This window comes from Bombina bombina, chromosome 7, assembly GCF_027579735.1.
Source record: "Bombina bombina isolate aBomBom1 chromosome 7, aBomBom1.pri, whole genome shotgun sequence".
In the NCBI taxonomy this organism is placed as follows: domain Eukaryota; kingdom Metazoa; phylum Chordata; class Amphibia; order Anura; family Bombinatoridae; genus Bombina; species Bombina bombina.
This window is the reverse complement of record NC_069505.1, coordinates 259,397,959-259,421,636: the sequence shown is the minus strand read 5'-3', so window position 1 is coordinate 259,421,636 and position 23,678 is coordinate 259,397,959. Positions and strand designations below refer to the sequence as shown.

General features: G+C 38.5%; 1 protein-coding gene across 1 annotated transcript; it reads left to right on the top strand.

Moving 5' to 3' along the window:
- The first annotated feature begins 88 nt into the window (after nt 1-88).
- Nucleotides 89-23,247, top strand: RPN1 (ribophorin I). Its single transcript, XM_053720721.1, has 9 exons — nt 89-401; nt 7,809-7,873; nt 9,541-9,847; nt 10,686-10,895; nt 13,723-13,915; nt 16,056-16,155; nt 16,845-17,103; nt 19,796-20,041; nt 22,376-23,247. Exons 1-9 carry the CDS (start codon nt 177-179, stop codon nt 22,556-22,558), a joined length of 1,788 nt encoding a protein of 595 aa, XP_053576696.1. The 5' UTR covers nt 89-176; the 3' UTR covers nt 22,559-23,247.
- The last annotated feature ends 431 nt before the right edge of the window (nt 23,248-23,678 follow it).

Sequence of the window (23,678 nt, the reverse complement as noted above, 5' to 3'; positions counted from 1 at the left end):
GAATACCCGTAAGCGCGCGTACTGTGTATCCGGCATATCTGAGGACACCTATTATCGCTAGAGTACGAGGGGGCCTCGGCGGCCATCTTGCTTTCCCCTAGCGGTTGAATGAGCTGTCAGCATAGCTGCAATCTGGGTGACTGACACTATCCGCGTCCATCTTTCGATTCCCGGGTATGGAGCGCTCCGCCGTCCGCATCCTCGGTTTTCTCCTCGCTTTAGCGACCACCATCCTAGCCCAGGACCTCATTAACGATGATGTCCGGCGTACCATTGACCTGAGCAGTCACCTGGCCAAAGTGACGGCCGAGGTTACCCTTCATAACCCTGGAACAGTGGCCGCTAAGTCCTTCTTGCTGGCCCTGGAGCCGGAGTTGGACAGCCACCTGGCTTATATAGGGGTGAGTAATGCGTGCTTAGGCCTCAGTAACGCTGTCGCTATGATATAGGCCGCGCGTCACTTTGCAGTGCACTAGACCCTATTGTGCAGTTAGAATGATTCACCAAACTAAATGGTTAAACTACACAAGTAATGCAAATAACTGATTGCTGTATAATAGTGTTCACGGTGTGAGTGCGGGTGCATGTGTTGTATGTTACAGTGAATGCAAAAGTAATTAGATCATTGCTGGTGGCAATTTAGTGCCACTGATATCAAGTTATTGCCCCTGTGCATGAGGAAGCACCTAGTGCCAGGGGTGTTATTGCCCCAGTGCACGAGGAAGAACTTAGTGACAGGGTTATTATTGCCACTGTGAATGGGGCAGCACTCAGTGACAGCCTGTTGTTACCCGGTACATGTGACACGTCAGCATAAGGAAGCAGCAGCTCAGCACAATAGTGTATGTGATACACAGCTGATCGCATGTCATACAGACCCTAGATCCACAGCTGATCGCATGTTATACAGTGATACGGACCCTAGATCCACAGCTGATAGTATTAGACGCTAGCTAAGTACCACTGCACAGCACACACTGGTATAGCACTGACTCCCTCCTTTAGATATTAGAGCTCTGGCTGATCTGCTAGATGGTTGTGTGCTGACACCTCCATTCATCTGCTACCTCATTTACTTTTTATATAAAACATAACAATGTATCTCTGAGTGATACATTTTTAGTGTTAAATTGAAGGTAAACTTTGATGAATAAAAGCCAGTTTTTTTAAAATACTATTAAAAACAGGGGCACTTTTATTCATCAAAGTTTAGAAAGCAGCCGTTTTGATTAAAAACTTACCTTTGTTTTTTTTCCCAGCCAAAGCAGCTTTCCCCACCCGAAGATCCTCTCTTCACATGTCATCAATGACTAATCCAGCTTTCTCCAATCACGGATTCCCCCCCAGGGGAGTCATTGCCTGAGGCCATGTCGTGATTGGAGAAAGCTGGATTAGTCATTGATGACTTGTGAAGAGAGGATCTCCGGGTGGGGGAAGCTGCTCTGGCTGTGCAAAGAAGAGAGGTAAGTTTTTAATCAAAACGGCTGCTTTGTAAACTTTGATGAATGAAAGTGCCCCTGTTCTCACAGGCTTTCATTCATCAAAGTTTACCTTCACTTCAATAAAATTAGTTTGCAAGAATTGAAATGTCATACACATCCTACTTTGGAAATATGACTGTATCCTGTAATGCTTTATTATGTGGGGTAGTGCTGAAAAAAAGTGGTTTATGCTTAGTCAATCATGGTCAATCATGAAAGATAAAAAAAAAAATGAGTTTCGTGTCCCTTTAATATTGTCATATTTTAGCTGAGTGGTCTTTTTAAAAGAACTGAAATAAGGGGCCAGTCTGCAGAGGCTTGGATACAAGATAATCTCAGAGGTAAAAAGTGTATTAATATAACTGTCGGTTATACAAAACTGGGCAATTGGGTAATAAAGGGATTATCTATCTTTTTACACAATAACAATTTCCAAGTAGACTGTCCCTTTTAAAGGGATGTAACCCCCCCTTTTTTTCCTCTTTCAAGATTCAGACAGAACATACAATTTTACACAACTTTCCAATTTACTTCTATTCTCAAATGTTCTTAATTCTCTAGGTATCCTTTGTTGCTGGAGCACTAATGCTCTATAGGAGCTAGTTTACCACATCAGGTGAGCCAATCAGAAGAGGATTATATGTGCAGTCACCAGCTGGCAGCTATCTCCCAGTAGTGCTTTGCTTCTCCAAAACTTGCCTAAGTATACTTTTAAAGAAAGCAAATTAGATACAGAAGTTAATTGGAAATTTGTTAAAAACAAATGCCTCTTGTCATTAGCTCAACAGATTTTCTTATCTAACTTCCATTAGTGCATTTATTCTATGGGACAGTTTAACTATGTGTTTATTCCTCTTGCATATAACACAGTGCATTTTATTATTACACTAATGCTTGCATATAACACAGTGCATTTTATTACTGCACTATGCTTGCAAATAACAGTGCATTTTATTACTGTACTGATGCATATAACACAGTGCATTTTATTATTGTACTGATGCATATAACACAGTGCATTTTATTACTGTACTGATGCATATAACACAGTGCATTTTATTACTGTACTGATGCATATAACACAGTGCATTTTATTACTGTACTAATGCATATAACAGTGCATTTTATTACTGTACTAATGCATATAACACTGCATTTTATTACTGTACTGATGCATATAACACAGTGCATTTTATTACTGTACTGATGCATATAACACAGTGCATTTTATTACTGTACTGATGCATATAACACAGTGCATTTTATTACTGTACTAATGCATATAACACAGTGCATTTTATTACTGTACTGATGCATATAACACAGTGCATTTTATTACTGTACTGATGCATATAACACAGTGCATTTTATTACTGTACTGATGCATATAACACAGTGCATTTTATTACTGTACTGATGCATATAACACAGTGCATTTTATTACTGTACTGATGCATATAACACAGTGCATTTTATTACTGTACTGATGCATATAACACAGTGCATTTTATTACTGTACTGATGCATTTTATTATTGCACTAATGCTTGCAAATAACACAGTGCATTTTATTACTGCACTAATGCTTGCATATAACACAGTGCATTTTATTACTGCACTAATGCTTGCATATAACACAGTGTATTTTATTACTGCACTAATGCTTGCATATAACACAGTGCATTTTATTACTGCACTAATGCTTGCAAATAACACAGTGCATTTTATTACTGCACTAATGCTTGCATATAACACAGTGCATTTTATTACTGCACTAATGCTTGCATATAACACAGTGCATTTTATTACTGCACTAATGCTTGCATATAACACAGTGCATTTTATTACTGCACTAATGCTTGCATATAACAGTGTATTTTATTACTGCACTAATGCTTGCATATAACAGTGTATTTTATTACTGCACTAATGCTTGCATATAACAGTGTATTTTATTACTGCACTAATGCTTGCATATAACAGTGTATTTTATTACTGCACTAATGCTTGCAAATAACAGTGTATTTTATTACTGCACTAATGCTTGCATATAACAGTGTATTTTATTACTGCACTAATGCTTGCATATAACAGTGTATTTTATTACTGCACTAATGCTTGCAAATAACAGTGTATTTTATTACTGCACTAATGCTTGCATATAACAGTGTATTTTATTACTGCACTAATGCTTGCAAATAACAGTGCATTTTATTACTGCACTAATGCTTGCATATAACACAGTGCATTTTATTACTGCACTAATGCTTGCAAATAACACAGTGCATTTTATTACTGCACTAATGCTTGCATATAACACAGTGCATTTTATTACTGCACTAATGCTTGCATATAACACAGTGCATTTTATTACTGCACTAATGCTTGCATATAACACAGTGCATTTTATTACTGCACTAATGCTTGCATATAACAGTGTATTTTATTACTGCACTAATGCTTGCATATAACAGTGTATTTTATTACTGCACTAATGCTTGCATATAACAGTGTATTTTATTACTGCACTAATGCTTGCAAATAACAGTGTATTTTATTACTGCACTAATGCATATAACACTGCATTTTATTACTGTACTGATGCATATAACACTGCATTTTATTACTGTACTGATGCATATAACACTGCATTTTATTACTGTACTGATGCTTGCATATAACACAGTGCATTTTATTATTGTACTGATGCTTGCATATAACACTGTGCATAGTATTACTGTACTGATGCTTGCATATAACACTGTGCATAGTATTACTGTACTGATGCTTGCAAATAATAGTGCATTTTATTATTGCACTAATGCTTGCATATAACACTGCATTTTATTACTGCACTAATGCTTGCAAATAATAGTGCATTTTATTACTGTACTGATGCTTGCATATAACACTGTACATAGTATTACTGTACTGATGCTTGCATATAACACTGTACATAGTATTACTGTACTGATGCCTGCATATAACACTGTGCCTAGTATTACTGTACTGATGCTTGCATATAAAAGGTAAGTATTTTAACAAAACAAGTGAAGTGTGATGAATGAAAGAGTCCCTGTTTTTAATAGGGTTTTTAAAAACCTGGCACTGATTCATCAAACTTGACATACACTTTAATCATGCAAAAAAAAAAAAAAGATTAAGGCCTATGAGGCCGAACGTCGCATGTTTTCTGTTGAATAAAGGTTATATCCTTTGAAGATATTTGTGGTGCTGTGGCTTTATTATATGGATTAAAGTTCCGATGTAGACAAATTGAAATCCCGCGATTGTGAGATTTCAATTATGGGATCTGGTCAGGGGGGTGTCCCTATGACGCTAGGCACGCCCTCCAGACTGCAATCACATCCAGGTAGTGCCGTTGGCTTCAGGACAGCCAAACGGCTATGAAGTTGTATTCCGTCCTAATGGCGCTAAAGCCCAGCGCCGTTTGGGCGGAATAGAGCGCCATAATGGCTCTAAAAGGTTAATGCACTATTGCTTGCCTAAATTTGTTACCCTCCACAAATGGGATCAACGCGCTGCTGCCATATAGTGCTCGAGACCCATGCACATCCCTGAGTTTACGTCTCTGCTTTTCAAAAAAAAGCTTACAGAAGAACAAAGCAAATTAGATAATGGAAGTAATTTAGAAACGTGTTTAAAATTGATTCTCTATCTGATTCATGAAGGACGCATATTGTCTCTAACTTTTCCTGACTCTAAACTTTAAAGTAATATTGTCAATCTTGTATGTTAATAAATAAAAAATGTAAAACTTTCTCTCTAGATTTTAAAGGGATATGAAACCCAAAAACTTTCTTTTGTAATTCAGACAGAACATACACGTTTCCTATATACTTCTGTTATAAAATTGGCTTTGTTCCCATGGGATCTGGTCAGGGGGCGTCCCTATGACGCTAGGCACGCCCTCCAGGCTGCGATCACATCCAGGTAGTGCCGTTGGCTTTAGGACACATCACATCAGACTGCGATCACATCCAGGTAGCGCCGTTGGCTTTAGGACACATCACATCAGACTGCGATCACATCCAGGTAGTGCCGTTGGCTTTAGGACACATCACATCAGACTGCGATCACATCCAGGTAGTGCCGTTGGCTTTAGGACACATCACATCAGACTGCGATCACATCCAGGTAGCGCCGTTGGCTTTAGGACACATCACATCAGACTGCGATCACATCCAGGTAGTGCCGTTGGCTTTAGGACACATCACATCAGACTGCGATCACATCCAGGTAGTGCCGTTGGCTTTAGGACACATCACATCAGACTGCGATCACATCCAGGTAGCGCCGTTGGCTTTAGGACACATCACATCAGACTGCGATCACATCCAGGTAGTGCCGTTGGCTTTAGGACACATTACATCAGACTGCGATCACATCCAGGTAGCGCCGTTGGCTTGTGTTTAAAAAGATACCTATGTAGGTGTCTGGAGCACTATATGGCAGGAAATAGTGCTGCCATATAGTGCTCCAGACACAACACATACACACCAGAGCTTACGTCCCTGCTTTTCTACAATAGATACAAACTGAGAGAAGAAAATTTGAAAATAAAAGTAAATTAGAAAGTTGTTTCACTCAATATAAATCATGAAATAAAAACAAATTGGTTTTCACGTCTCTTAAAGTTGCAGTTACAATACACAGCAAAACATCTATAATATTGCAACATGTTAACAAGAATGCTTCTGTTAACATTTAAAAGCAATAGAATTGGAAACGTATGCTATTCCTTCTGACACCATGTTTGCATATTTCCAATGCAGGCACTATGTCCGGGCTCTTATCTCACATAATCAGGTCACAGCTACGAACTCTAACATAGACGGATTGTTCCATACTACAAAACAAGGATCACGCTCCTTTACTCGCATCTACAATGAGATCACAACTCACCTAGAGCAAGCTGTTCTGCAAACAATACATAATAAATGGCAAGGGACATGAGATCTCAATCACACTACAGGAGGTTGCCGCAAGCTTCCCAAGGGTCCATAAAGCCACTCTCTCTGCTTACTCAAGAGAGGCGCAAACTAAATTAATTCACCAAGCATACATTCTCCCGAAACTGAGAGCTAAATGGGTCCCACAGGCAGTGGACATATGTAACAAATGCTCCCTCATATCCCCCGACCTTAAACACCTTATCTGGGATTGTCTCAAACTAAAGAGACTATGGGGCAAGGTCAGATACTGACTCCAGAAAATCTTACAGGAAAGAGTAGTTCTAACGCCCTCTAATATCTTCTTGCATGATTTGGACGTTGCACCGCGGCGCCAGAAATTTCTATACTCTATGATCTTGCTCACTAGGAGATAATTCTTGCAATACTGGGCGGCCAATAAAGCCCCTCCTTTTAAGAAATTGACACACGCAGTACACACTCAAGTTCTTTTAGAGCAGGCAGATGTACAGGGAGACCTTGATAGGAGAATTAGAGCTTTTGTCCACAAATGGGAGCCCTATCTACTGCACATCTCTCCACACCTAAGAAATAGAATACTCTACCCCTTTCGCAACTCAACGTTTATCCTAGAAGAGAACCTGTGTGGCAAATAGTGCCCCCCTAGTTTGATCACACATAGCTTACATTATGTTACACTACTACTTGCCTGACAAAGGTGCCAGGGTGCCCCCCCCCATTCCCTCTCCTCCCCCCCCCCCCCCCTGGAATGGAGGGCTCAGAATGGTATAATTCTTTCTATATTTTGTGTTATATTGTTTTATGGTTTGTTATATGTTTATATAAAAAAAAACACCTGATTTCCATGTTGTGGTGGGTCTGGATTATAAATAAAGTAAAAAAAAAAAAAAGGAATAGAATTATCGTGCGTATTACACAATAGAATTATTATGCTTATTATAGTATTTGTAGCTAAGTTTATATCTTAAAGGGCCAGTAAACCTAAAAAATAATGTTATATAATTCTGCACATAGTGCAGAATTATATAACATTATATTAGTGCAAGTTTTATATTATATAACATCTCCGTTATTTTTAATAAAAATAAGAGGGTTTTCCAGACCCGCCCTCTGTGCTCTACTGAGCGGGTCTGGTTTTTCTTCAGAGTGCATCGGGCCAGCTGTTTAGTCACAGCCCGGCCTGACCGCGCCATAACATTAAATGCAGCTCACTCCTGCTCTGTCTAACAGACTATGTTAGTCTATGTGCAGAATTATATAACATTATTTTTTAGGTTTACTGACCCTTTAACACGTTTTGTGCACTGAATTGCTAAACTAGAAATGTTGCTACAGGTCTTGACACTTAAAGTTGTGTACTTGTTTTTCAACAGGTGAAGGGAGATGAAGAGGAGGAAGGTCTCTTGGAAATGCAGGAAACAAGAGTTAAAGGGAAAAGGTAATCTGGATACAAATATTCAATTCTTAACAACCATCAACTACTTTATGTTATATATATATATATATATATATTTTTTTTTTTTTTTTTTTTAATAAAAACTCACTTCTAATTATTGTATTTTATTGCAGCAGAATTTAAATATTGTCAAATCTTTAGGCAAATAAACTGGTTGAAAAACTTGGGATGAATAGAAAATACAGACGCCAATTACATATTTTTTTTTTTTTAGAAACCAAGGAAGATTTTATATGTAGGTACCTGTAGAATTCTCCAAAAATATGTAATATTTAGACATTGCAGCTTTCTCTGATTTGTCAAGTCCTGATTTTCTGTGGTTTCAAAAAAAAAAAAAAAGTCCTTTTGAACATTGTTTTAACTCATTTGCATCAAAGGGACCATAAACACAGAGATTTGTAATGTAAAATATTGCATTATGCATAGCAAAACAGCCTTGCAGTATACTGTAATTTGTTTGATTTGTCATGTATTGTAATTAAGCTCTGACAATTAAGTTTTCTTATTGTGAAGATTGAAAGTGCACATGGCAGTCTTCACTAGCTTTTCCCTTCTACATGTCTGCCCGTAATTGGATTCAGCAGATATCACATAGGAAACAGCCAAACAATTTAACCAAAAGGAGCATAGCTGTGCCTTCCAGTAACAATGGCTGGATGGAGTTTGGCGAAGATAGAATTACAGCAAACAAGGTGTTAATGCATTACAGTTTTTCACACTCGCATATTGTGTTTATGGCAAAATCAAAGTTTGTCACACGGCTATATAGAGGCATCGCTTGATTAAATCAGAATAAAATTGTATAGAAAACATCAGATGCAAAAAATAAGAAAAGGGGGATTAACCCCTATTCAGATGTTTCACTCTGACCAGAGTTTATGTAAATTTACTACACTACAGCAGAAACAAATATTGTAATTACAAAGTGTTATTTTCCCTTTTTTTAAAAATAGTTGGACTTCTGGAGTATCCCCAGAAAAATGGTATGTTTGTAGTTTCTGGGGCTGCATCTGGTGGCTTCTTATTCGAAGATACCCAGATAGCGGTGAAACCGCGCTATTAATAATGCAATCCTTATAGAAAGACTGGTCCTTAAGGGGTTAAAAACAAACTTCTCACACAAACTAGATGTTTATTTTATTCCTTTAAATTTTTTTTTTATTCTTCAGTTTACTGTTGTCCTGTTCTGCTCACTCCTTATTACCTTTCTTGTATTCTCAAATCTCTATTTAAAGGGTCAGGAAACCCCAAAATTTTCTTTCATAATTTGGATAGAACATGCAATTTAAAACTACTTTTCAATTTACTTCCATTATCAAATTTGTTTCATTCTCATGATATCCTTTGTTGAAGAAACATCATTACACTACTAACAAGATGAACACATCTAGTTAGCCAATCAGAAGAAATAATGTGTACAGGCACCAATTAGCAGCTAGATCCCACTAGTGTTGGTTATGTGTATATTCTTTTTCAACAATGGATACCAAGAGAACAAAGCACATTTGAAAATAGAAGTGAATTTAAAGTGTCTTAAAATTACATGCTCTATCGGAATCATGCACGTTTAATTTTGACTTTCCTATCCCTTTAAATTCCTCTACATTTCTCCAATAATGGTTATATATCTCTGCTCTTTTCTATTCCAGTGGAAAATACTTTTCAGTGATACTTTCATCCCCCCTTGCCCCTGGAGCCAAGACAAAAGTCTCCATCGAAACAATCTTCACACATGTGCTTCAGCCCTACCCAACTCAGATCACGCAGGCGGAGAAGCAGTTTGTAGTCTTCGAAGGGAACCATTATTATTACTCGCCCTACAAGACCAAGTCTCAGACAACTCGTGTTAAGCTCGCTTCCAGAAACGTGGAGACTTACACCAAGCTTGGCAACCCCTCCCGGTCTGAAGACCTTATTGAGTATGGTCCGTTTAAAGATATTGCACCTTATAGTCAGGTAAATATTAGTGTGTTCTGCATGATCCTAAATGCACACTACTGGTTTTACTGATGGTACTATTGTAAAACCTGTAGTGATGGTGGAAGGACGTCTATATATTATGTTGGTTTATAATGTGTCTATAGATTTATTACAAATTCTGGTTGTAAAAGTATTCAATTGGTTTTGCTTCATTTTATCTCTCAATTTTTTTTTAAAAAGAAAGTATTTCTATGTGGAAATAATCACTCGTACTTCTGTGCAGAAATTGTATGTTTTTTTGTTGTTTTTTTACAACTAATATAAAGCGTCTTTCTGTTTGGTAAAAACGCAGTCACAGTCTCTAGGGCACAGGACATACATAATCACTTTTAGGTTTTCAAGTGATGTTTGGTTTGAAGAGTTTCTGGAAGATAAATAACGCTTTTCCATTATAATTATAGTGAAGTTTCATTCATCATTTGTAACGAAAATGTGCTATAACTTGCTTTTTAATATAGATATGATATTCAAATACCCTGCTCTCCGCTTCCCACTTTAAAAGTCAATTATTCTGTGTGCTAAAGGTTTGAATTGTTCTCCAACCAGCGCTTTCCCCATATGGCACTTTTGTTGTAGCTAGAGCACTGATTGGACCAATTCAAACATTTAGTACAGTACTTCTGTTTTGCAGTTTTGGGCATTTTTTTATAATGTTATGACTAAAGTGTTTTAGATATAACAAAGTTGTAAAATATGTATTTATATTTAGATTGTATATAGGTCAGGCAAACCCCACTTCTGTGTGGGCAAACATCCCTCATAAAAATATAGTTGCTGTGTTCCTCACATGTAATGTTTTATAATCACTTTCTAGGATCCCTTAAAAGTTCACTATGAAAACAATAGCCCTTTCCTCACAATATCCAGCATGACCCGTCTTATTGAGGTGTCTCATTGGGGGAATATTGCTGTAGAGGAGACAGTTGACCTGAAGCATACTGGCGCTGATTTGAAAGGACCCTTCTCACGATACGATTACCAGAGGCAGCCGGACAGTGGGATATCATCTGTCAAGTCATTTAAGGTCACTATTTCCAACATTTTGTTTTTAGAGGGGAATGAAACCCCAAATGATTCTTTTATGATTCAGAGCATATCATTTTAAACCGCTTTCATACTGAAGTCATTTATTATTATTATTATAATTATTATTATTATTATTATCAGGTATTTGTAGAGCGCCAACAGGTTCCGCAGCGCTATGAACATAGGTGGTATATAAAACGATTGCAGGTATCAAATGTGGAGAGAGGGTCCTGCCGAGAGTTGCACTCTTGTAGTCGGCTCTTATGAAGATGAACTACAAACAGCTGGGCTCATAGGCTTTTATAAAATAGGAGGAAAGGATTCGGATTCTGATTACAATTGTAAAAAACAAAAACGCTTGTTTTATATGTAATAAATAACAAATCGTAACAGCACAGGCTTTAAATGAGCAACTGTCCCGTTAAAGGGACATTAAACCCATAATTTTCTTTCATGATAGTGCATACCAATATAAACATCTTCCCAATGTTGTTATATTATCAGATTTGCTTCATTCTATTAATATCCCTTTGTTGAAGGAGCAGCTATGCACTACTGGGAGCTACCTGAATACATTGGTTGATCCAATAAGGAGGCATAGATCTACAGCTAGCTCCCAGTAGTGCATTGCTGCACATAAGCCTTAAACAAAGGATACCAAAAGAGAAGTAAAATTGTTAAATTTAATGCTGTATCTGAATCATTTACTATCTTTTTTAATGTCTTCCTCAGGCAGTATACCAGTTACTTGACAGCATATTTACCCGTGTGTGTGTAAATCAGAGCTGAATAATCCAAGTCCACGGGTTTTTGATTAGTTCACAATTTGTGTATAATCAATTCCTTGACAGAAAAGTCCTCAAAACTTTTCTGTTTTAATAATGAGGCAATAAGCCAATATTCAACTTTTTTAGCTAGTGTTTTCAGCCCTGTAGATCAGCCTGAAAGTGGTTGTGCTTTTGGATCAAATTGAATCGCTGTTCTGAGACATTCACTTATCTGTACTGTGAAGGAAATCCTTATTTTCGCTGGTCTAGATTCACTAAAGCTGAATGGCAGGTCTGCAGCTGTATATGTGAGGAGCCTCACATCATTCAAGAAAGGAATATTTTACATTGAAGGCTCTTCAGAGTGAGGGACAAATGTACTAAAATAAAGGAATGAAATGCAAGTTTTGTTCTTTTTATAGCTTGTGGATAGCTGTGCATGTAGGCATATGTTTGTTTTTATTCATATACTGTGTAAAACCGCTCTAACAGTGTTGGTGACATGTTAGCTGGGGATGTATGACAGTATCTGGCGAGTCTGAGCAATAAGTCCTTTAGCTACACACGGCGTGTTGGTTCACTTCATAAATGTTGCGTTTGCAAGGTGGTCTGGTCTGAAAATGTGAGGGGGGGGAAAAAAACTGCTGCAAAGACTAAACTATATCAAACTAGAAGCAATTACAAGTTATATGGGAACAGAGTTTTGCATTTTTTTTGTTTGCTTTAGTTTGGAAACTTCCAGATTTATCCTTATACCCCCCTGCAGTAATCTGCTCTCTTTACTGTGCCAGTTATATCTGTAGCTGGCGGCTGAGGTCCAATTCCTTTTGTCTTACTGAATGTGTAAAGTGTCATTTCTGTCAGGTCTGTTTGCTGCTAGTTATTAAACCAAACATATTCTAATGAATCCCCCCTCAAGCTCTACGCCGACCTGTGACTTCTCTATCCCTGTTGACGGCATCACCATTTCCCCATCGCCCCAAGTCTGCTGCCTCAGAGTTACATTTGACTCAAATCTATCCTTCACCCCCCATATCCAATCGCTTTCTACATCCTGCCACAACCATCCGCAACATTTCCAAGATTCAACCTTTTCAGTGCGCTGACACCACAAAGCAAATAATCCACTCTCTTGTTATTTCCCGACTTGACTACTGCAATAACCTACTTACTGGCCTTCCTCTTTCCCGCCTCTCCCCCCTTCAATTCATCCTAAATGCCTCTGCCAGACTGATCCACCTTTCCCGTCGCTCTGTATCTGCTGCACCTCTCTGCGAGTCCCTTCATTGGCTCCCCATACACAGCAGAATTAAATTCAAAATTCTCACCTTTGCATACAAAGCACTCACCAACTCCGCTCCCCTCTACCTATCCTCTCTAATCAACAAGTATACTCCAGCCCGCCCACTAAGATCCAACAATGACCTGCTCCTTGCTTCTGCGACTATCACCTCCTCTCATGCTAGACTGCAGGACTTCTGTTGTGCAGCACCTACCCTCTGGAACACTCTCCCTTGTGCTATCAGGCTTTGCCCAAATCTTTCTTCCTTTAAATGCTCTCTGAAGACTTTTCTGTTCAGGGAAGCCTACCACCCAACTCAATAATATTCCTTTTACCTAACATTTCCCTCCTCTTACTCTGCATTAAGATCTTTCTCAATCTTGCAGTCCTCACCTCATGTTTCCCAACCTCCTACCCTTCTAGATTGAAAGTTTCCACGGGAATAGGGCCCTCGATTCCTCCTGTATGTGTTTGTAAATTCTGTCCTGTCTCTTAGTCTTAGAAGTTTTATACTATTGTTTTATTTAAATGATCTGTATCCATGGACAGCGCTGCGGAATATGATGGTGCTTCATAAATAAAGTATAATAATAATTATTCCCTACTCACAGACATCCCCTTCCTCTAGATGTGTTTATTGGTCATATACCTGCATGATGCCTTGTTGTGACAGTTATCAAGTCTTGAGTGGAATTACCAAAGCTTATTGGGGAAAGCTGCTGTTTTATTATCTTGTAAACTAAAATATATATATCTGCATGTGTTCCCTCCCTCAGACCATCCTCCCTGCTGCTGCCCAAGATGTGTATTACAGGGATGAGATTGGTAATATCTCTACCAGCCACCTGCTTATTCTGGATGATTCTGTAGAAATGGAAATCCGCCCCAGGTTTCCCCTCTTTGGGGGCTGGAAAACTCATTACATGATTGGCTACAACCTGCCAAGCTACGAGTACCTCTACAATCTAGGTGAGTTGTGTTTGTATGTAAAGCTCTTAACACGTTTTCATATGTCCAAAATTGTAAGTTTTTATACTGAAGTAATTTATAAAATAGGAGGAAATTAGTCCAGTTCTGACTACAAATGTTTAATGCTCTTAAAGGGATAGGAAAGTCAAAATTAAACTTGCATGATTCAGACAGAGCATGTCATTTTAAGACGCTTTTAAATTCACTTCTATTTTCAAATGGGCTTCGTTCTCTTCGTATCCCTTGTTAAAAAATGAATACGCACATATCCTACACTAGTGGGAGCTGCTGCTAATTGGTGCCTGCACACATTTGTCTCTTGTGATTGGCTAAATAGATATTTTCAGCTTCCTACCACTAGTACAATGCTGTCCCTTCAACAATGGATAACAAGAGAATGAAGACAATGTGATAATAGAATTAAATTGGAAAGTTGTTTAAAATTGTATGTTCTATCTGAATCATAAAAGAAAATTTTGGAGTTTACTATCCCTTTAAATGTACTTGGTAACAAATCATAACAGCGCAGGCTTTTCTTTCATGATTCAGATAGTGCATATAGTTTTTAAACATCTTTCCAATTTGCTTCTGTTATCTAAGTTGCTTTATTCTCTTGGTATCCTTTGTTGAAGGCGCAGCAATGCACTACTGGGAGCTAGCTGAGCACATCAGGTGAGCCAATGAGAAGATGCATATATGTTCAGCCACCAATCGACAGCGGACTCCCATTAGTGCATTGCTTCTTAGCTTACCTAGGTATGCTTTTCAACAAAGGAATCCAAGAGAAGGAAGCAACTTGATAATTAAAGTAACTTGGAAAAGTGTTTTAAAATTGTATGTTCTGTCTGAATCCTGAAAGAAAAAAACCGTGTGCTTCATGGGTTTTTCTCTTTTGGAAGTTGCCCTTAGCTGGTCATAAAAATGTTTCACATGACTCCTCAAAAGGCTTGACACACCTGGGAGCTAGGGAGCCACTGGCTTCTAAAATTTTACCCCAACCCCTAACTTTCTGGGTTATTCTCCATATATCTATAAACCAATAGCACTGGTTGGCTCCTAAATATTCTTACTAGCTCCTAAATTTTATACAGATGTGTTAACCCCTGCTTATATGAAAAGGGATAGTTCCAATCAAATGTGTGACATGTGATTTAACACACACACCATATCCAATGTGGTGGTCTTTGTTACTTTTGCCTGATTGTACGTGCACAAGTTGTGTTCTCTTACGTGACTGTAATTTGAAAGAGTGACGTGCAACATGAGAACTGCACTCTCTTGCCTGTAATTTGCACAACCAAAGATCTCATCTGGCACTTTCTAATGAGATTCTAAACTATCAGTTTGAACCAAGTATGCATTTTACAATGAGATCTCATGGAAATTTTACAAGATCTCATCTGATACCTTGTTGCAATATGGGTCACATTGGAAGTATATTTATTTTTTGTGTTTTTTAATTCACGTGTGCAAGACTGGCCAAAAAGTTATAACTATATTGTATTATGGACACATTTCAAAATTGTTCTTTACAAGATGTTTAGTTTTCTTGGACAATCAAAGTAGAAATCCAGATCATGCATTGCACTGGGTATAAAAATCAATGAAATGAGTACAGCACCAATTGAAAAGTTCATAAGTGGGCCAGCGAAACAATAGGGTCTCTGCTCACCCCTATCCTATCCAGCACAAAGAGTAAGAACGCAGCACTTCTGTAGGTATGGCAAAATATTGCTCGCTCTTGAGGTGCAATTCCCAAAAAAACAGCAAAGTTTTCGGGTCACAACAGACACTTAATCATGCATGATTGTGACCCGAAACTTTGATTTTTGGGAATTGCACCTCAATAAAAAGCAATATTAGTGCTGCGTTCTTTCTCTTTGCACTGGGTATAGACAGGTGTCATATCTTCTTCCTATCTTCGTACCCTTGCTGTCACCAATTAAGAGCTCTCTGGCGCAGGGTTGTTTAGGGCTGCTGAGTAACTAACAATGCATCTTTATGCATAAATTCACTATACTTTTTGTGCTTTGTTTTCAATGCTGGTTTTCCCACCTGTGTCATTAAACGTGAATTGAGTTTTCACCAGATCATAGAACTGGACCACTGCTTTTCTCTAAGGGGTGTTCTTTGTTTGTAGGGGACCAGTACGCCTTGAAGATGAGGTTTATTGATCATGTTTTTGATGAGCAAGTTGTGGATTCACTAACTGTGAAGATAATACTACCAGAAGGTGCCAAGTAAGTGAAGTGCTATTTTAAACAATCATTTTTTTTAAAAAAGGCGGCAACAAAATTAGTTAACCTGTGTTGCCTCCCCATTACTTACCAAAGGTACTAAATCTCTGTTGAGAACTATATTCCTGGGCTTGTCAAATGTAGACCAGGTTTTATAAATATGCAAACTGGTAGGAATTTGGTGCATTTTACCCCCTGCTGTAATTATATAAATGCATTCTAAAAAGTTCAGTTTGTGTATCTTGTTAAAGGGATATGAAACTCAATTAATTTTTTTTTTTTTTTTTAGTCAGAGCCTACAATTTTAAACAACTTTCCGATTTACTTTATCTAATTTGCTTTGTTCCCTTGGTATTCTTTGTTGAATAGCATACCAAGGTAAGTTCAGGAGCAGCAGTGGACTGCTGGGAGCTACCAGATGTGTTCAGCTGGCTGCTCCATTTAGTACATTGCTGCTCATTCAAAAAGGATACCAAGAGAATGAAGTAAATTTGATAATATAAATAGATTGAAAATAAAAAAAAATTATATTCTGTTTAAGGGAAGAATATAAATTGCCTTTCATGTCCCTTTAAATTCAGCCTCTGCCCCTACTTAATTTATATTAATGACTCCCACCCTTCCACTAAAATGATCTATATTTGAATTGTATGATAGGTATTTTGTCTATGTTTAATACTTTCCCATTACAGAAATATCCATGTAGACAATCCTTATGATATTAACCGGGCCCCTGACGAACTTCATTACACATACTTGGATACCTTTGGCCGCCCAGTTATTGTCGCACATAAAAACAATCTGGTGGAGCAGCACATACAGGACGTTGTGGTACATTATACATTCAATAAGATCTTGATGCTCCAGGAACCTTTGTTGGTGGTCGGTCTTTTCTACATCTTGTTCTTTACAGTCATCCTCTACGTGCGGCTAGACTTCTCCATAACCAAGGTACGTGCTGCAGAAATCTCTCATTCATATCATTTTGTAGTCTGTAATTCCCACTGTTCTGTGTGAAGTGCCCGATAGTATTTAACATAGTTATTATTATTATTATTATTATTATTATTATACTTTATTTATTAAGCGCCAACATATTCCGCAGTGCTGTCCATGGATACAATTCATTTAAATAAAACAATACAAGACTTGTAAGATACAGGACAAAATTTACAAACACATACAGGAGGGATTGAGGGCCCTATTCCCGTGGGAACTTACAATCTAGAAGGGTACGAGGTTGGGAAACAGGAGGTGAGGACTGCAAGATTGAGAAAGATGTTAATGCAGAGTTAGATGAGGGAAATGTTGTTAGGTAAAGAAATATTATTGAGTTGGGTGGTAGGCTTCTCTGAACAGAAAAGTCTTCAGGGAGCATTTAAAGGAAGAAAGATTAGGGCAAAGCCTGACAGCACGAGGGAGTGTGTTCTAGAGGGTAGGTGCTGCACGAGAGAAGTCCTGCAGTCTAGCATGAGAGGAGGTGATAGTTGCGGATGCAAGGAGCAGGTCATTGTGGGATCTTAGTGGACGGGCTGGAGTATACTTGTGTATTAGAGAGGATAGGTAGAGGGGAGCGGCGTTGGTGAGAGTTTTGTATGTAAGGGTGAGAATTTTGAATTTAATTCTGCTGTGAATAGGGAGCCAATGAAGGGACTCACAGAGATGTGCAGCAGATACAGTTCGACGGGAAAGGTGGATCAGCCTGGCAGAGGCATTTAGGATGGATTGAAGGGGGGAGAGGCGGGAAAGAGGAAGGCCAGCGAGTAGGTTGTTGCAGTAGTCAAGTCGGGAGATAACAAGGGAGTGGATTATTTGCTTTGTTGTGTCAGCGCTCAGAAAAGGGCGAATTTTAGAAATATTGCGTAGATGATTGCGGCAGGATGTAGAAAGCAATTGGATATGGGGGATGAAGGATAAGTTTGAGTCAAGTGTGACTCCGAGGCAGCGGACTTGGGGCGATGGGGAAATGGGGATGCCGTCAACAGGGATAGAGAAGTCAGAAGTCGGCGTAGAGCTTGAGGGGGGGATAAGAAGGAGCTCAGTCTTGGACATGTTAATCTTTAGGTGGTGAGAGGCCATCCAGGAAGAAATACCAGATAAGCAGTTGCTGACATGAGAGAGGACAGAGGGAGAGAGAGCAGGGGTGGAAAGGTAGATCTGGGTGTCATCAGCATAGAGGTGATATTTGAAACCATAACTATTGATAAGTTTACCTAGCGAAGAAGTATAGATGGAGAAGAGTAGAGGACCCAGAACAGATCCTTGAGGTACTCCAACAGACAGAGGCATAGGAGAGGAGGAGTCGCCAGCAAGTGACACAGAGAAAGACCTGTGAGAAAGATAGGAGTGAATCCAGGAAAGAGCAGTGTCACAGAGGCCAAAAGAGCTAAGGGTCTGTAGGAGGAGGGGGTGGTCAACTGTGTCGAAGGCAGCTGAGAGGTCAAGTAAGATGAGTATAGAGTAGTGGCCAATATTTTTAGCAGAGAGAAGATCGTTTGTGACCTTGGTAAGGGCAGTCTCAGTTGAGTGTTTTGGGCGGAATCCGGATTGCAGTGGGTCAAGCAAGGAGTTGGCGGACAGGAAGTGGGTTAGGCGATTGTAAACTAATTTTTCAAGGAGTTTTGATGTTAGTGGAAGCAGTGATATGGGGCGGTAGCTTTCAGGAGAATTAGGGTTGAGGGAGGGTTTTTTGAGTATGGGAGTGACTTTTGCGTGTTTGAAAGAAGATGGGAATGAGCCGGTAGAGAGAGAGAGGTTGAAGATGTGGGTAAGAGTAGGAGTGAGGGTGGAAGATAGGGAGGGAATTAGATGGGAAGGGATAGGGTCGAGTGGGCAGGTAGTGAGGCGTGAGGAAGAAACTTAATTCTCAGTGGTTGGATGGAAGTTATAGAGGGTGGCAGAGGGAGTAATTGGGCCTGTTGTTGGAGTATTGCAGGTTGGTGTTGGGATGTTGCTTCGGATAGTATGTGTTTTGTTTAAAAAGTAGTCAGCCAGGTCTTGAGCACTAAAGACAGGCGGGGATGGTGGAGCAGGTGGGTAGAGGAGAGAGTTAAAGGTGGAGGAGAGTCGTTTAGGGTTAGAGGAAAGAGTAGATATGAGAGAAGAGAAGTAAGTTTGTTTGGCTAAGTGAAGGGCGGAAGTGTATGAACGAAGAATAAACTTATAGTGTATGAAATCAGGTTCAGAGTGAGTTTTCCTCCAGACACGCTCAGCAGTACGGGAGCATTTTTGCAAATGGCGTGTTTGCTGAGCATGCCAGGGCTGTAACTGACGGCGTGGTGTTTTGCGCAGCTGGGGAGGGGCAAGTGTGTCTAACGCAGAGGAGAGAGTTTTGTTATAGTGGGCTGTAGCGAGATCAGGGCAGGTTATAGTGGAGGTGTGAGGGAGGAGATTTTGAATGATTTTTGAAAATTGGAGCGGATCCACAGCATGTGTATTTCAACAACACATAGTTGTGTTTTGTTCATTTTAATTGTAAACTTTTGTGTAAACTTCAACCATCAGTGATAGAATTTTGACAGGTGAAGTGTTCAGTGCTTGGATCTATTAATTTTCATGTCCTGCAATGTTTTAATAACAATATAAAACCACTGTTATGTTTTATTTTGTGATGGCAGTAAGACTTTTTTCTCCTTTGCGCTAGGACCCAGCTGCAGAGGCTCGCATGAAGGCTGCCTGCATTACAGAGCAGATCTTGACCCTGGTAAACAAGCGCCTCGGACTGTACCGCCATTTTGATGAGGCCGTGAACAAATACAAGCAGTCTCGTGATGCCTCCACACTTCATAGCGGAAAGAAAACTCTGGAGACCGAACACAAAAACCTGACAAATGAAATTGCCTCCCTACAGTCTAAGCTTAAAGCTGAAGGCTCTGACTTATGTGATAAAGTAAGTTGCTGTTATGCCTGTGTGCTTGTATATTTAAATCTGTCAGTCAATATGCTGCAGCTTTGCTTATTTATTTTTTTCTTGTTTTTAATTTCGTGCCAAAAAAGTTATGTTTGAATTCTCATGTTTTTTTTGTTTGTTTTGTTTTTCTTTACACCGTCGCTGTCCACCAGTAGAGCAGTAGGACTTCTGCCTATAGGCCAGTGAGCATGTCTTTAACCACTTCATGACCCTTTGACGTTCTATGCCGTTCTAACATCACTGGGCTTTAAAGCCCTTAGGACGACGTAGAACTCCATAGCCATTTGGCTTTACTAAAGCCAAAGGCTCTTCCTAAATGAGATTGCGGGAGGGTGTGCCTAGCATCATAGGCAACCCCCCCCGTTCCGATCCCATCATTGAAATCACACTATCGCATGAGCAATCGTGTGATTTAGCATTTTTTACTTATTTGTTTACATCGGAACAAAGGTACAGTTATACTTTGTAAACAAAGATACTAATACTGGGTGCTACAATTTCAAATACAGGAGAGACACCCAATGAAAGCAAAGGCTGATAATACAAATACACCCCCTCCACAAATGTAACTCTAGCTTCTCAGGATCCACTATTCCTCCTCTGTGATGGATCTCCAGCTTCGTACTAAATATTCAACGTTTTAACAGCTCATGTGCGGCCCCTCGGTAATAATTGCTCAGCAGCTTTTACTACTGAAGCATCCAAATTAATAAGGGACTTTTTTTTGTGTGGACTATGGCTCATTTTTATGGACTTGTCCACAGCACTTCTACACCTTTTGATCAATTAAACACAATTTATTCGGTCTTAAAGGGACATTAAACACTAAATAAATGCTAAGTAGAATGATGCAATCAATTAGTATGAGAATGACATAGATGTATTTTTTAAAGTTTCATTAGCTGTTTAAATATTGACAAAATAAGTGTAAAGTTTTAGTGTCTATTAACTAATGGGAGCTGCCATGTTGTAACTTAGGTTACCTTCTCTGCTGTGGCCAATTAGGGACAGTTATAAATAGGTCCATAGAATGTGCAGCTAATGGCTGTGTGGAATAGAACAGTATTAATTTCTAACAGGGACAGAAAAGCTCACAGTTTCAGAACAGAATTACTGGAAAAGTGGACTAAATAAATAATGAAAGTATATTGCAGAATTATTTTTATATATACAGTTTAACATTTTATATTACCATCTCAAAGTGTTTAATGTCCCTTTAAGCATTAATAAAAGTATATATTGACAGCAAAAAATGGTCATATAAGTCATATGTCCAGCATTAGGACTTTATACCCTGCTATATTCTACTTGTCTAACAGCGTTATGTTAAATCTAAATAGGCTTCTCTCTGTGCTAACAGGGAAAGTTTAGCTATTGCTTTAAGCAGTAAGATAATTGTATGCAATATGCTGCCATTTTAAAGTATCCAGTGGTTGTTGATGATTAATAAAGTGTTCAAAGCAAAGGTTGTCAGATGTTATATTGAACCTGTTTTCTAATCCTTGATTTGAGCTCCCTAGTGGTCATCACTGTGTATTGCAGAGAACAACCACATACTTGGTTGTGTAGTTCATACTTCAATAGGAATTTCCCTACCAGTTACACTAAATCTAAATTTGTTAGAAAATAAAATATGATCACAAGTTGTACAGGAACAGTTTCCACGTGATAATTAGGAGCTGCTGCCTCAGTGTGCATATTGAGACTGTGCACAGTTTGAAAGTGGGAGTACACTGGAATGTTTTCTTTAAATTTCATGTTCTGTATGGATCGTGACAATTTAATCAGCAACATCTTTATCCACTTGTGTCTACTAAAAGACAGAGTAAGCCGTTTCATCAAAGATCAGAATTAGCTTATTTTAAATCTGTATCTGCCAATTTATAATGAACACCAGTAAATTTGTACATACGGACGCTTGAAACAAAGTCCGACCGTTATTTCCTTTCCGTAAACCTCATACGGAGCATAGACTAGATTGTGCCAGTGTAAGTTGTACATTTCTTTTCTTGTATAAAAAAAATTAAATTAAAGATTTGAACCAGTTTCTCTTTACCCCCTGATATATTCAGCAGTGATATCATAAGGGTTATAGAGAAACACACAGGTTCTGACCATGCAGTACTAAAGGTACCGTATATGTGACTCTAATATTAGCTGTAATGAGCAGCGATTACTAAGGATAAAGCCAGTAAATTACATTAGATTGTGTAGATATAACTGGTTATATAGTACACAGATGCCTTTTTTTTTTTTTACAAGACTAAGTTGGTGTTTTGTTTTTATGTAAATTTTGTATCTAATAATTTCTAGGTGGGAGAGATCCAGAAGCTGGATGCACTTTTAAAGGAGATTGTACTGAAATCTTCTGCCGAAGCTGAGCGCCTCGTTGCTGGCAAGCTGAAGAAAGACACTTATATTGAGAATGAGAAGCAGCACGCAAACAGGCGGCAAGAGCTGGTCAACAAAATTGACAACATCCTTGATGCTTTGTAACTAAAAAAATTACAAAATGATTAAAAAAAAGCTTGTGAGATTACGGCACAACTGTGTTACACACGGAGCCAAATCAATGCTCTAATTCTGTCTTGTCTTTTGTTTTGTTTGTTTTTTATAAAAGCCTGTTTTGGACTTGCTATATACTGCAGGTGCCATTGATCAGAGACCTTCATTTGACGGTGACCTTTATCTGTCTGCACTGCCGTCCTGTCTGTGACATGGGAAATTTCTAAACCAGAAGGATTTTTTTTTTTAGTAGGCCATTTATTTACAGACATTGTGTAGCTCGTGATAAAACAGTGTGCCCTGGAGAATTATTTTTTATATGTAATTTTTCATTTGGCAGGGAAGAGGGCAAAAAAGGGGGTGGCAAAATCAGAGTACCTGGAATTATGAACCGAACACAAATCTGATTGTTCCCTAGTCCGAGGGGTTGTAATAAATACTCGGTTAAATCAATTTCCATTTTTATGTGAAACAAAGTGAATCCTTCTACTTCAAAAAGAGGTTTTTGTATATGGAGGGAGACCATAGGTTTTATAAGTTTCAAATTCTTTATGGCACTTTTTACAATTGTGTGTTTGCCTCTCCTGAGACTCATTGTTTGAGATCTGTACTATGCTGGTCAGCTGTAATTTTGTTTTCACTTATGTGACCAAAGGTTAATAAACATGGGATTCTGGGAACAGCAGTTGTCCTTTTTATTTACTTAATGGCATGGCGGTTGTATAGGAAAATGTGTCTGACCACCCCCGAACAAACTAATTAATAAAATAAGAGCTGCTATAGAGCACCTTGTAGTGGTGAACAAAACTTTAACTCTTTAGCATTTTTAATGCAAATAAGTTTTCTTTTATCATGCATACAAGACTAAACAATAAGGGTATTGGTGACATGACATTGCCAAAGTCATTTGCTGACACTAAACATTCAAATTATTTTAAAGCATTAAAAATTAGTTTAAAAAAAAATTCTGATGAAATAGTTTTATCGCCAAAATGTTTGTACTATAATCATATCCTTGTGAAGTTAGCTTGGAATACTTTATCTACAACAAAAAGTTCCGTTTTAGGTGCCAGTCTAGAAATTCATTGTGTGTAGAGGATGATAATATAAC